This window comes from Pseudorasbora parva, chromosome 1 (assembly GCF_024679245.1).
Source record: "Pseudorasbora parva isolate DD20220531a chromosome 1, ASM2467924v1, whole genome shotgun sequence".
Lineage (NCBI taxonomy): Eukaryota > Metazoa > Chordata > Actinopteri > Cypriniformes > Gobionidae > Pseudorasbora > Pseudorasbora parva.
This window is the reverse complement of record NC_090172.1, coordinates 35,011,719-35,027,236: the sequence shown is the minus strand read 5'-3', so window position 1 is coordinate 35,027,236 and position 15,518 is coordinate 35,011,719. Positions and strand designations below refer to the sequence as shown.

The 15,518-nt window shown below is 36.2% G+C and overlaps 1 protein-coding gene across 4 annotated transcripts in view; it reads left to right on the top strand.

Moving 5' to 3' along the window:
* esyt2b (extended synaptotagmin-like protein 2b) overlaps positions 1-15,518 on the top strand; it is a 45,006-nt gene extending 29,488 nt beyond the window's left edge. For 3 of the 4 annotated variants that reach the window (XM_067438683.1, XM_067438675.1, XM_067438702.1), the window contains 16 exons: positions 1,688-1,808; positions 1,941-2,117; positions 2,319-2,401; positions 2,491-2,539; positions 3,934-4,023; positions 4,123-4,203; positions 7,294-7,350; positions 8,017-8,091; positions 9,801-9,887; positions 10,809-10,958; positions 11,068-11,432; positions 12,374-12,472; positions 12,760-12,891; positions 13,820-13,925; positions 14,019-14,068; positions 14,148-15,518. In XM_067438683.1, the coding sequence (XP_067294784.1) occupies positions 1,688-1,808; positions 1,941-2,117; positions 2,319-2,401; positions 2,491-2,539; positions 3,934-4,023; positions 4,123-4,203; positions 7,294-7,350; positions 8,017-8,091; positions 9,801-9,887; positions 10,809-10,958; positions 11,068-11,432; positions 12,374-12,472; positions 12,760-12,891; positions 13,820-13,925; positions 14,019-14,068; positions 14,148-14,193 (1,768 nt within the window). In that variant the 3' untranslated portion in view covers positions 14,194-15,518. The remainder of the gene's footprint in view (positions 1-1,687; positions 1,809-1,940; positions 2,118-2,318; positions 2,402-2,490; positions 2,540-3,933; positions 4,024-4,122; positions 4,204-7,293; positions 7,351-8,016; positions 8,092-9,800; positions 9,888-10,808; positions 10,959-11,067; positions 11,433-12,373; positions 12,473-12,759; positions 12,892-13,819; positions 13,926-14,018; positions 14,069-14,147) is intronic. The other variant, XM_067438693.1, reaches the window with a different exon arrangement.

Sequence of the window (15,518 nt, the reverse complement as noted above, 5' to 3'; positions counted from 1 at the left end):
CTCTAGAGACCAGTGTCGACGTACTTTACGCCACTGGTTTAATTCTTGATGGCTGGTCTTATTACCATGGCAAATATACAGTGCCTTGTGAAAGTATTCGGCCCCCTTGAACTTTGCGACCTTTTGCCACATTTCAGGCTTCAAACATAAAGATATAAAACTGTAATTTTTTGTGAAGAATCAACAACAAGTGGGACACAATCATGAAGTGGAAACGAAATTTATTGGATATTTCCAACTTTTTTTAACAAATCAAAAACTGAAAAATTGGGCGTGGAAAATTATTCGACCCCCTTAAGTTAATACTTTGTAGCGCCACCTTTTTCTGCGATTACAGCTGTAAGTCACTTTGGGTATGTCTCTATCAGTTTTGCACATTCTTCCTTGCAGAGTAGCTCGAGCTCAGTGAGGTTGGATGGATGGAGAGCGTTTGTGAACAGCAGTTTTCAGTTCTTTCCACAGATTCTCGATTGGATTCAGGTCTGGACTTTGACTTGGCCATTCTAACACCTGGATATGTTTATTTTTGAACCAATCCATTGTAGATTTTGCTTTATGTTTTGTTGGAAGACAAATCTCCGTCCCAGTCTCAGGTCTTTTGCAGACTCCATCAGGTTTTCTTCAAGAATGGTCCTGAAATGTGGCAAAAGGTCGCAAAGTTCAAGGGGGCCGAATACTTTCGCAAGGCACTGTAATTTGTCTTCCTGTACAGTGCGTCCAGGCCTATTCGCCTCTGTATGTGTTTAAGATGACTTAAAAGCCAGGCAGCACTGACAGAACTACAGCCTTTTCAATGAAGATAGGCAGCTGCCCACCAACAGGAGCATGAGTTACATGTGAGAGGGGGTAGCTGAGGAATGTAAGCACAATCCTCAAAATGGCACTTTTGTTTCTGTGCGTTTCCTCTCCATTGCCTCTCCCCCTGCTTGTATTTTAACAAGGTTGCAGTGTTTTTGTCCTGGGACCAGCAGGCTGCAGGCCAATTAGATGCACATACTGTCACACCAATGCTGCAGTAGGAGTTTGCCAAAGCATAAAAAAAGTATACCGGTACATGCTAATGTTACAAAAATATACTTGATTAAACATTGTCAGATGATCTTTTGTCAAATTCTTGGTTTAGTCAGCAAGTCAACATTTGAATGCAATTGTTAGCAAAACATCTGGGAGGTACAGGATAATTTTTTTTTTTTTTTTCATCTACGTCAGTATATCTATATCAGCTGACTTTGTTTAAATGCACCTTCTAACTTCTTCAGTAATTATTTAATGCTTTATATTTTTAAATGTGTATTTATATGTATTTTTATTGTCTGTTTCTGTATACCGAGGTTTAATTTATATCACTCTTCAGTCAAAACACCAACTAATGTCATTAGTTCATTGATCATAAGTATGATTCATGATTCATTAGTGATCACTGATCTCTGTGTGGAACATTTTGAGCCGTTTTGATTTTTTTTTTTCCAAACTGTTTTTGTCATTCATTTCTTTACAGTCATTGATCACAGTGCCTCTGATGCATTATTTATTAAACCACAAAGGGAAAATATCCTAATATTGTCTTTATTTTTTCCCCCTACCAAATTATTTATTAATTGCATAGAGGAGAATGATTAAAATCCAGAAATACATCACCACTTTAGTTTGACAAATTAATTTATCATGATTTCTTTTTCATTGGCAGTGGCTTTTCAGACCACATGATCCTGGATGTTATCAACACTTACATGGTGTTGCCCAATAGGATCACTGTACCACTGATAGGTGAGGTTGAACTGGCACAGCTCCGTTTCCCTATGCCAAAGGTAAATACACACATACACAACTATCTGAGTGCTCATCATTTGGCATTATTTGCTCATTATTTGGCAAATATTAATTTCATATTAATATTCAGTAATCTCTTGTTATATTTAATACTATCTCACGCTCATTAGGGAGTTCTGAGAATTCATTTCCTTGAGGCTCAGAATCTAGAAGTTAAGGACACATATCTGGGCGGGCTGATTAAAGGCAAGTCTGACCCATATGGCATGCTGCTGGTCAGCAACCAGCTCTTTAGAAGCAAGACCATAAAAGAATGTCTGCACCCCAAATGGAATGAGGTGTATGAGGTACACACACACACACATACACACACACACACACACACACACACACACACACACACACACACACACACACACACACACACACACACACACACACACACACACACACACACACACACACACATATATATACAGACTCATTTACTGTACTCATAAGACTCATGCACATACACTAAAATGTGCATTCTTGTGTTCCATTACCAGGCACTAGTATATGAACATTCAGGACAACATCTGGAAATAGAACTCTTTGATGAAGACCCAGATAAAGATGACTTCTTGGGCAGGTGCCCAATTCGTTTATGTAGCTGAAATGTACAAAAAAATGTATAGACCTTTTAAAAAATGTGTAATGCTTCATTTCTTTTTGTTCCAGTCTAATGATTGACTTGAGTGAGCTTCATAAAGAACAGAAGGTTGATGAGGTAATACAGTCACACTCGTTCTTGTTAAGGTTAATTTATAGCTCACACCCCTCAACAAATATCCCCAAGAATTGTATTTCAGCACCCTCTTATTAATGTACAGATATTGAGTTTCCAAAGTTGCTTAGACTATTCTGTATTGGCAGGCATTGATTCTCCCACCCCCTCCCCAACCACCACTTTCTATGGTGATCTATGGTGGTTTCAATTAGGCACTTTTCTACTTCCTGTGACTTCTGACTTCTACAGTCATTATTTATTATTTAATATATTTTGAAATATATCCAGAAGGACATTCTTGTTAATATTAATTTACAGCTTACATCCTTAAAGGGGATCTATTATGCCCTCTTTTTTTTTTACAAGACGTAATATGTCTCAGGTGCCCCCGGAATGTGTCTGTGAAGCTTCAGCTCAAAATACCTCACAGATCATTTATTATACATTGCTGTAAATGCCCATTTTGGAGTGGAGGGAAAAACATGCTGTTTTCTGCATGTATCTTTAAATGAAAATGAGTTGCTGCTCCCCACCCCTCTTTCTAGAAGAGGGCGGAGCCTTTACAGCTTGCGCCTAGGATACTCTGCCAAAAAACTAAATTGTGCTTAAACTGTCAAATACACACAGGGTTTATATCAAAAACACAAAGTTATCATAAACACTGTTGGTTATGTCTGTGAACGTGACCAGCAAGGAAAAAAATCACGTGTATATTATATCTGTGTAATAAAGTGAAAGCAGTGTAATGTGCAGTACCTGCTGCTATATATGCTGTTAATGTGAAAGGAAAAATCACTCACTGCACTTGACACTAAATAACTTTAGTAACTTTAATAAGAATATATTTTTTACTTGAATGCTGCTGTTAAATGCTCTGGCGAGGAGATAAATATGTCGGACTGTGTACAGTTCACTCAGGGCCTGTGCTAATGGGACAGAGTCCATCTACAGTCGTGACCTGGCCTGTGCAAAGTGATGTCACATTGTATACAAACTGAAGGCTTGTTCTGAGACACTGCTTATGATTTATGGGGATTAAAAAAAGCAGTGGGTGCATTTTTACTATTATAGGGTGGTTGTGTACAAACACTGCTGATTTACATTTATGTTCATACACCATGTATGTTGCATAATAGGTCCCCTTTAAACAAATGTCACAAATGTTTAAGTCAGCATCCTCTCATTAATTAACTGAGTTTTCAAAGTTTTCTGTGATTATGCTGTATTTGATTAATTGTTTTTGTTTTGCAAATATGTTCTTTTACCAAAGAAAAGATTATCATCAGTTGTGATTTTAATCATTGTATTGGAATGAACTGTATGCTTTTTAAGCCCATAGCTGCCATTCCAGTGCACTAATAATATTTTTTGTTTGTTTGTTTGTCTGTTTGCAGTGGTTTGACTTGGAAGAAGTTATGACAGGCAAACTTCATCTGAGATTAGAGTGGCTGTCACTGTACCCAAATGTTGAAAAACTAGATCAAGTATGCACACACAAACTCACTGACTGACACTGATAGACAAGATTAAAACATAACTAGCAAAACCTTTGATTATTTCATTCTCTTTTGATCTCTTATTAGGTACTGCGGAGCATACGGGCTAATGACAATCTCTCGTCAGCTCTGCTAGTTGTTTACCTGGACTCTGCTAGTAATTTGCCGGTAAGAACAATAATGATATGTATACTTCTGTGTACGTGTACATAGTCCCTGCCTGAGGAAATGCTGTAGGGCGACTTGTTCTGATGTCCAACAAAGATAGAAGTCTTACATTCTTTTTTGCTCATTGTTCTTGTGTTCTACTTTAATAAAATGCTTCACGGTTTTTGCTGTTTATGTTCTATGATAGTCTTCTTGGATGTGAATACAAAATAAAGAACAAACTGCAATTTCTCACACCCAAATACATTTTTTTCTTCTGCAGAACACAAAAGAAGCTGTTTTATGCTATTTATAATTATGCTATTTATAATTTGAACTATTATCATTCAACAAAAGTCGATGTGGCCCTGAACAACACTGTAATTTTCATTTTCGGTGTCTATCCATACAACAAAAGTCGATGTGGCCCTGAAAAACACTGTAATTTTCATTTTAGGTGTAAGGTGGAAATATTTTATATTTATTTGGTACCTTTAATTATGTGATCATATAATTATGTACTTAACAGAGTTAGAAAATGTCATTTAAATAGTTTCATTGACATTTACATTACCAACTAGTAGTAATACAAGCTTCATTGAACAAGTTTAGTTGCTTGCTGAGTGATTGATCTATATGAAAATTGAGTAGGTTTGAAGTTTTCAAACCATTTGAGTTTTTAATCCAGTCCTTAATTATCAGAAAGGGAACTATTAAACTCTTGACCCAAACATACAGTAGTCATCCAGGCTTGCCTACTTTATTAATGCTTTTCATTGTGCCTTCCTCCTCTACTGTAAGAGTGTCTTTGAGGGTAGCTTTGGCTGTGGAAACCGAAAGGAGAGGAGGGCCTCTGGTCTAGTATTTTGTGAGAACCCTGACAATCTCTATAGAACGTTATTTGTGAGTTTGCCAGTAATCTGCATCCTGGTTCTCCAGAACTATAGTAATTGTAGCTGTTTACCTAACAGTGTGTATAGACATTTCTTCCGGTCAAACTTTTTTTCAGTAACAAAGCAAACAACGCATATTACGTTGATCTAGTGCATGTAAATTACCATTTTTGCTTGTTATGCATGTGTAAAGTCTAATTGTCATTCAATAAACCAGAAGTTTTTAATCATGCTCCTGGAAAATGTATTTACAACCATCTTCAAGCTATCCTGAATACCTTGAACCAGGAGCAGAGCTGAAGACCTCTGCAATAAACTATGAACATCACATTTCTTAAATATTTTTTATCACATTCAAAACTACCACAATCACTCAGCAACTAAGTTTATATATTTTTATTAAATATACTTTGTGTTTTATCAGACTGTCAGAGGTCAAGGTTATATACAGGGGCGTTAGCCATCTTTTCAGAAGTGAGTGTCGTAATACCAATTTTTTTTTTTTTTGGACCGATATAATTTATCGCATCTCTTGCTTTTAATTTGGTAAGATATCAAATACACTGCTGAACAATAACCTCTAATATCTATAATATTTTTCTCCTATATTTTATGCCAATTTTATGATTGGTTTATATAGCCTACTACAAACACTGGTGCATTAAGTCTCCATAGATTTTTTGCAATGTAAATAAAATAATAATTATTATTCTGATGTAAACCAGCTGTTCTCTATTTGAATATATAGTAAAGTGCAATTTATTCCTGTGATCAAAGCTGAATTTATCATCATTACACCAGTCTTCAGTGTCACATGATCCTTCACTAATCATTCTCATATGAGGATTTGATGATCAACACATATTTATGATTATTATCAGTTGTGCTGCTCATGCTGATGCTTTGTGGAAACCATCTAAACATTTGTGGTAAAATTAAAAAAGAGAGAAATTAACACTTTTATTGATCAGAAATGCATTAAATTGATCACAAGTGATATTGGAACTTTCTATCGTCAAAGAATCCTGAAAAATACACTGTATCATGGTTTCCACAACATTTTTAAGAAGCACAACTGTTTTCAAGATAATAATCATAAATGTTTCTTGATTATAAAATCATCATGAGAGGGATTAGTGAAGGATCATGTGACACTGAAGACTGGAGTAATGATGATAAATTCAGCTTTGATCACAGGAATAAATTACTATATATTCACATAGGAAAAGGGCTGTTTTCATTTGTAATAATATTTCACAATATTACTGTTTTAACTATTTTTGATTAAATAAATACAGCCTTGGGGAGCAGAAGATACTAAACATTAAAAAAGCTGCATTATTCATATGATACTTTATTGTCAATATAGTCTACATTGAGATTGCTTGAAAAACACACAGAGTATTGTTGCAATCGTCTGATTGTCGTCGTCACGTTTCAGCTCAACGATTGTTTTCCTTCAGCTGCAGCTCCAGCGTGACAGTAAGTTTCTACGAATCCGCTTTTGGACTTTCTGTGAGAGCGCCCTCCTCATATTTAGAAGCGTTTAGGGTGCTGAGAGAAAATTCTCGTGGTGCCCCCTCAGCACTTGGTGCCCTACGAGCAAAGCGTGATGAGCGTGGTTGGAGCGGCGGCACTGCCCTGACCTCAAAAAGCGCGCTATCAACCGAGGCTAGAGAAAGCTGTTTTTAGCGTCCTTGTTAACGTGCCCGCCGCCGCGCAGGGCAAAGCGGATTCGAATCCCGCTCGGAGCGGGTGGACTAGGATCGGTGAGACCCAGCGGGGGACGAAAATACATTTTATTAAAAGTGAGGGGGACATGTCCCCCCGTCCCCCGCGTAATCTACGCCCATGTTATACATTTTGTTCAATTGAGATTTTTTTTAACCTATTCTGAAGTGATTCATGGTTGATCTAAATTTAGCCTGGTCAACATTATACATATAATTGAAGTTTCCTGGTCTAGAGTTAGTAAGCAGTCTGAAGTTGGGACAAAACCTGGCTATTTTAAGGTCTTTGTGGTTCTGTCAACATTTATGTTACAGTGAAAAGCGAAAAGATTTTTGTTCAATATGTATATGGATTTCATTTAAATTAATACCTTTTTTTAAAGAATCTGGACTGATCCAACTATCATTCTTGCATGTTCTTGTACAATAACTTTCCTGTTAGGGGTTAACACCTGTTTTCAATTTCTTTCAATCCTTCCTGTGGAAAGACCAATCCACTTGACTTTAACCCTGATGGCCCCAAACCCCCTTATAAAGGCCTGAAGGTACATTGAGAACGCATGCATTTCATACGTTTGAAACACAAAACAGGTGCTTCACTCATATCTGGAGCATGATTTCACATGTTTGAAATTTATGATTTGTTTCATTCTTTTGTGATTGGGATTTAATTCTTTACTGCTTTTCTAATGTATTCTTCCTTTACGCACCACTGCATGCATTAATATTCATGTGGATTTTGCAGATTGTCAGTATTTTTTTTTAATTGTGTATTTTATGTATGATTTTATCAACTTAACACCAAATTCATTGACCTACTGTATTATTATTATTATTATTATTATTATTATTATTATTATTATTATTATTATTATTATAATTTTTAAAACTAAATTTAATGATTATTTATTCCTAAATTAGCCAAAGTAAAACAGGAGGCTTATTGTATTTACATAACTGATCATTACATTTTCATAGATAAGTTTAAAAATAACCCTCTTAGTTAGCTCAAAGCAATAGTAAGAACATTAAAAACAACTTAAAAAAGGCTAAGTTATTATATAATTTGTAATCATCCAATATGCAGAATATTACCAGAAAGTGGATTTTGGTTATGTAGATTTGGTGACTATTAAAGGAGTGACCTTTATGTAAGTCATATTATAGTGTACAATTAAAATTTTCTTTCATTTTTTGTTTTTGTTCAACAGTCTGGGAAGAAAGTGAGCATAGATCCAAATCCTTTTGTCAAACTGACTGTAGGACAAAAGATGTTCACAAGCAAGGTAACATTTTTAAAACTGCTATAACCTGTTTAAAGACTAGCAGCACACATACAGTATTGTTCAAAATAATAGCAGTACAATGTGACTAACCAGAATAATCAAGGTTTTTCGTATATTTTTTTATTGCTACGTGGCAAACAAGTTACCAGTAGGTTCAGTAGATTCTCAGAAAACAAATGAGACCCAGCATTCATGATATGCACGCTCTTAAGGCTGTGCAATTGGGCAATTAGTTGAATTAGTAGAAAGGGGTGTGTTCAAAAAAATAGCAGTGTGGCATTCAATCACTGAGGTCATCAATTTTGTGAAGAAACAGGTGTGAATCAGGTGGCCCCTATTTAAGGATGAAGCCAACACTTGTTGAACATGCATTTGAAAGCTGAGGAAAATGGGTCGTTCAAGACATTGTTCAGAAGAACAGCGCACTTTGATTAAAAAGTTGATTAGAGAGGGGAAAACCTATAAAGAGGTGCAAAAAATGATAGGCTGTTCAGCTAAAATGATCTCCAATGCCTTAAAATGGAGAGCAAAACCAGAGAGACGTGGAAGAAAACGGAAGACAACCATCAAAATGGATAGAAGAATAACCAGAATGGCAAAGGCTCAGCCAATGATCACCTCCAGGATGATCAAAGACAGTCTGGAGTTACCTGTAAGTACTGTGACAGTTAGAAGACGTCTGTGTGAAGCTAATCTATTTTCAAGAATCCCCCACAAAGTCCCTCTGTTAAAAAAAAGGCATGTGCAGAAGAGGTTACAATTTGCCAAAGAACACATCAACTGGCCTAAAGAGAAATGGAGGAACATTTTGTGGACTGATGAGAGTAAAATTGTTCTTTTTGGGTCCAAGGGCCACAGGCAGTTTGTGAGACGACCCCCAAACTCTGAATTCAAGCCACAGTACACAGTGAAGACAGTGAAGCATGGAGGTGCAAGCATCATGATATGGGCATGTTTCTCCTACTATGGTGTTGGGCCTATTTATCGCATACCAGGGATCATGGATCAGTTTGCATATGTTAAAATACTTGAAGAGGTCATGTTGCCCTATGCTGAAGAGGACATGCCCTTGAAATGGTTGTTTCAACAAGACAATGACCCAAAACACAAACGGGCAAAGTCTTGGTTCCAAACCAACAAAATTAATGTTATGGAGTGGCCAGCCCAATCTCCAGACCTTAATCCAATTGAGAACTTGTGGGGTGATATCAAAAATGCTGTTTCTGAAGCAAAACCAAGAAATGTGAATGAATTGTGGAATGTTGTTAAAGAATCATGGAGTGGAATAACAGCTGAGAGGTGCCACAAGTTGGTTGACTCCATGCCACACAGATGTCAAGCAGTTTTAAAAAACTGCGGTCATACAACTAAATATTAGTTTAGTGATTCACAGGATTGCTAAATCCCAGGAAAAAAAAAATGTTTGTAGAAAATAGTTTTGAGTTTGTACAGTCAAAGGTAGACACTGCTATTTTTTTTAACACACCCTTTCAACTAATTGCCCAATTGCACAGCCTTAAGAGCGTGCATATCATGAATGCTGGGTCTTGTTTGTTTTCTGACAATCTACTGAACCTACTGGTAACTTGTTTGCCACGTAGCAATAAAAAATATACTAAAAACCATGATTATTCTGGTTAGTCACATTGTACTGCTATTATTTTGAACAATACTGTATATCCAGTCCTGTTTTTATCCTGTATTTTCAGGTTAGGTATAAAACTAGTGAGCCGCTGTGGGAGGAGGCCTTTTCCTTCCTCATCAACAACCCCCACACTCAGGAACTGGAGATTGAGGTATTCTATAAGAAACAGACCAAAAGCTTGTCGGCATGACACTAAAGTTGCGATAGCTAGTCTTTTCTTCCTTATTGCAAAGTATTTCCAAGTAAAACTGCTTCTCAAACAGGAAAAAATGTAGGGTGGGACTTGACTTTGTCCATTGGGAATTGATTGGATCGTTGTATTATTGTGGTTTGCTATTGCTGTGGTCTGATGTGAATGACTGGATCTCACGCCCTTGTGCCGGTTAAACACATCATCAGATAAGAGAAGAGATGACACTGGGAGTTATTTTGATTAAAGATTATGAGGGCACAATAATTAAAAAAGAATGATGTGCACAGATAAACCATTTGTAATATATACTGCAATATTCTATAAAAAAATTATTGTCGATTTTGATTTTATAGTGTTTTTAAGTCCTTGATATTTAATAGTCATGACAATTACTTATGTTTACTGTAGTTTACTCTTCCGTTCAATTTTTTTAAAGAAACAAATATGTTCATTCAGCAAGGACATATTAATGTGATCAAAAGTGACATAATATAGTGACATTTTCTAAATGTCTAAATCTTTAGTATTTCAAATAAATGCTGTTCTTTAAAACTTTCTAATAAAGAATCCTGAAAAACTTGTAAAATAGTTTTCACAACAATATTGAGCACCAAAACTGTTAAGAAACTGATAATAATAACAAATGTTTCTTAAGCATATTAAAAATGATTTCTGAAGGATCCTGTGAAACCAAAGAGAGACTCAAAACTTTTGAACAATAGTGTATTTCTCAGTAGTAAATCATCAGTGTCAATATATATATATATATATATATATATATATATATATATATATATATATATATATATATATATATATATATATATATATATATATATATATATATAACTGACATGCATAGATGTTTGTGTGTCTCAGGTGAGGGATAATAAGCACAAGTGCTCTCTGGGTAGTGTGCGGGTGGCAATTGGTTCTCTCCTGAAGGAGGCGGACATGATGCTGAATCAGCGGTTCCCCCTGCAGAACTCTGGCCCCAGCAGCACCCTTAAACTCAAAATGGCTCTCAGGGTTAGTGTGTCTGTGTGCAATTAAGAAAAAATATTTTGTTTGTTTTTATGTGCATGTATTCAGCACTTAAGTACATTTTGTCCATATAAATATGCTTTTGTGTAAACAGATCCTCTGTTTGGAAAAGGAGGTCACATCCAGCCAGCCGTCATCTGTCAGAGTCAGAAACTTTAGTCAGAATAACACTTGCGTGTCGCCACAACCTCAAACAACCACTAGCATAAGCGACTCCACAGTCATCCAGCCGTCAAAAGACCCACCATGCACCACTCCACCGGACACCCCTCAAGGGAAAAGAGGATCAGATGGCTCCCCGGTGCGTCTAGCGGAGGTAGGCCGCAGTGTTTCCAGTCTAGTGATAAGCAGCTCACAGAAGCATCAGTCTCACAGAGACTCTACGTCTAGTCTGGCTTCCGACATCTCACTGCCATGTGCAACAATGGAACTGCAGCAGCGGTTACAGCAGCTACAAAAGTGAGTCCGTGTCACATGACACACTGATTCCCTATATGGAGAAGTCATTTTTACAGTTTGCCTTTTTTCTTGTCAATGCAATTACATTTTGTTAGAATACTGGTTGTGCACTGCCGTGCGTTATCCAAATAACTCCAAAAGTGAGTCACAACATCAGTACAAAATTAATTGCAAACCATTTATCTGTGCGCCCCAATGAACAACATGGCATGACTGACTAGATAGCACTGAGCCGATTGGTCTCTAGTGAGCCGCCCAGACAGTGAAGCTGTGGGAAGTGTGACAACACATTTATATTAAGTATTTCAGCAGTAGTTTTGAATATTCATACTAAATATTATGAAACTGTTCAAATAAACTACTGTTAAAAAGTGTTTTTAAAAAAGTATACTTTTATTTAGCAAGTATGCATTGATCAAAAGTGACTGTTAAGACATTTATAATGTTACAAAATATTTCTGATTTCTGTTTTTTAAACTTTCTATGCTTTAAAGAATCCTGATTTCTGAAGACTGTTGAACACACTGAAGAAAAGCTGCCTAAAAGTTATTTTAAATGGTGTAAACGTTAGCCTATTTAGTTTATGCATTCAGAAATTTCCAAACGTAATATAGCAGTTGTTTCCTCCTTTTAATACAGCAATCTGACATGTTGAATGCATTGTTTCACTTTTTCACAAGATTAAATGTGTGTGTGGGGTTTAGGAGAGGGGGTGGAATGTAAAAAGGTGGTATCCAGGTGGTTGGAGGTGAGAGGAAAAATTAGGAGGAAAACGAGGAATCTGTGACCATTCAAAAAGAACCTCAAATATTTTAAGTCAATTTAATTTGTATCAAGGAAGTCATGGAACATGCACTTAAAAAGGAAATGTAGTCGAAATGTAGTTTTGAATTCATGTCGACTAAGAAGCTGTCAGATGAACATGCTGTTCTGTGTTACAGCGGCTCTAAGTTGAGCCAGTATCCGCTTGGTGAAGTCCAGCTCACTATTAGACACAGCTCACAGAGGAATAAACTTATTGTAGTGGTTCATGCCTGCAGGTAAGAATACACACATGCATATTATCCTTCATTAAAGTTTTTATAGTACCACTTCCAATTATTTTGTTAGCCTAAATTTTACTTTTACACTGAACACCTACAGTATATTTGCGAGTTTCGCCAGATGATCAGTGGTTAACTCTCTAACTCTAAGTATTAACAACAATGTTTGCAAATGATGGGGGACACAGGTTTGCATTTGTATGTTTGAATTTGTATAAATGTGACGAAACAGGTCTCTGTAAAAATACTTACCTTGCTTTTGCCCCATGTTTCCATAAATACAGAAACCTCATAGCACTGACCAGAGATGGCTCAGACCCATACATCCGCCTGTACCTGTTACCAGACAAGAGGCGGAGTGGCCGCAGAAAAACCAGCATACTCAAGAAGACGCTCAACCCCATCTATGACCAGTCGTAAGAAACTCACTGAACACACAGTTAGACACAAGACCAAGGGTACCATCCAGCAGACCTCATATTGTTAAATCTGTATCGAATTATAATCTTCATAATAACTGGTAACAAAGCCTTTTTGAAGAAGTACACTTTAGCATACTTAAAAGATAACTGTGACAAAGTTCGTAGTTATGGGAAGGAGGAGGCGGGAACCGGCGAATGTTCAACAAACTTTAATCAAAACAATAAACAGAAACTGAAAGTAAAAACCGCAGCCTTTTCACGGATGGCTACCGCACACACATAATAAAACATTAACAAAACGTCCTTCGCTGTCGTCGCTCCACCTTTTATGGTTCAGGGGTTCTATAAGCACACTTATTTTTAATCACAATCCATAAAAATATTTGATGTTACTTTAGCTTGATGTGGCACTTTCCTAATGTTCCATTTTAATGTGCAATTATGTGGTAACAAAAAAGGTGGCAACAATCTGATTTTAAAAGCAGTTTGTGAGAAAATTTGGAGACGAGCATATTACAGCTAATCTAATAATTTTTGCTTCAGAGTATTTTTTTTTTATTGTTACGCTCTTGTAATACGGTAACAAACAGTGACTTGCATTCAACAGTGAAATAGCATTCAAATCAGAAAAGGATTCAAACTCATATCTATTGTTTCTCTTGGTGTATTAATTTGCATGACATTCCCTTTCATATTAAATCCACTGCGTAGCTTCTACTGAACAGAGTTAGTTAACTGTTTTACCCTCCATACCAAGTCCAAGCCAAGAAATTAAACCATAATATATGATGCGATTGCCCATGTTTCTGAGAAATGTTCTTTTTGTGTTGTTGCATGGGCTTTGTATGGCTTTGTATGGCTTTGTATGTGATTCAGGTTATCATACTAACCAATAACTACATTTATTTGTTGCTTTTGTCAGCTTTGAGTTCAGTGTGTCTGTAGTGGAACTGCACAGGAGGACACTTGATGTTGCTGTGAAGAATGGAGGAGGACTGCTGTCCAAACACAAAGTACTACTGGGCAAGGTAAAAACCCTGACACATTCACTATTCCTACCTTTTCTCATTCTATTGAGCATTGGATTTTTATGGAGGTTTATAATTGTGTCTTTGTTACAGGCACTTGTTGACTTGGCAAGTGAAGACATTTCTAAAGGATGGACTCAATGGTGCGATTCTCATTCATTCATACTGCCACTCCTGTACTTGTGATTTTGCTTTATTATAAAGGCTTCTGTTTTCTCTCAGGTATCATCTGACTGAGGATGGATCAAAGAAGATAATTCAGACGTAGTTGTCGATGCAAGAAGGAAGGAAAGAATGAAACGGTGGATAACTAGGACATGTCACAGCCCGCACAGGATAACGTAGAATCTGTAGTAGCAGAAGAGCAGCGTTGGACTAACTAAACCAGGCTAATTCTACTGGGATTTACACTGGCCTACAAAGTGTCTCTCTAATTCTCACCAAAGCGGAAATTGACCTGCTTTTGCACTCACTTTCTTTTTTTTTTGTCCGCTTGTTTTTGTTTTATCCTTTAGTTCAATTTTACACACATTTTTCTGTAAATAAAAATGGTTACTCACAAGTTAATTAACTATGAAACAATAGTAGAAACAAACAATCATTTAGATTCATGAGTAGACTCTTTTTTATTGTATTTAAGTTGTTTCGATAATACTCTGAAACCTTTTGATTTCTGGGTTTAGAAATACATTTTTATTGCTATTTTATAAACGATTAAAATCACTGTAAATGCAGACCTGTTACTATAGCATTGTTATTTGTTTGAGGCAGCATATTACACAAAACACAAGGCCAAAGACGTAGCTATAGGGTCACATTTGCAAAAGAAAACCACTACACACTTTTGTATTATGTATCTTTAGTAGCAGAAGAGCAGGATGGATGAACAAATCTTTTTTTCCCAGATTTTATGCTGCTGTTTTGTTTTGTTTTCCTACCAAATATAAAGGAAATTTTAAGTTATGTTCAGCTCTTCATAAATGATCCATTGATAATACTTTATTTTAAAAGTATTGTACTGTTTCCCGTTGCATAGCACAAGTTGCACAACATGAAAAGCCTGTACAGAAATGTTTGATACCTATTTTGATTGCAAGAGTTTTATCAGTTTAAACAAAATACAAAATACTGTATGTTACGTTTGTAAGTAGATTAATAGCTTGGTTACAAAGTGTTTTGCTCATAGATTGTTTAAAGACTGTGAATTGGCTGTTGGTGTGATTTTTAGCCTTATTCTTCTCTATGCATCATGCATGATATCATTGAAATATGAAAATTAATTTGAATCACACTGAACTCATAACCTTTTTGTGTGCTCATTGAGAAAAAAGGAAAAAAAGGACCCTTTGAGTATTTGCCAAATCTCATACTATATCAGAGACAATTTAAGTGTGCATACTTACGGGTTTTTCTGCCCAGTTTTTCAATATCATCTTACAGAAATCTTATTTTTGTATGCTGTGAAGTTAGATGTACACTTGTAAAACTCTGGATGCCCCATAGTCTGTTCATATGTTGTTGTTTTTTTCATGGTATGTTTTAACAAGGTTGTGTGGACGGTATTGAAGCAACCTAATAAAAGATCATGCTCGA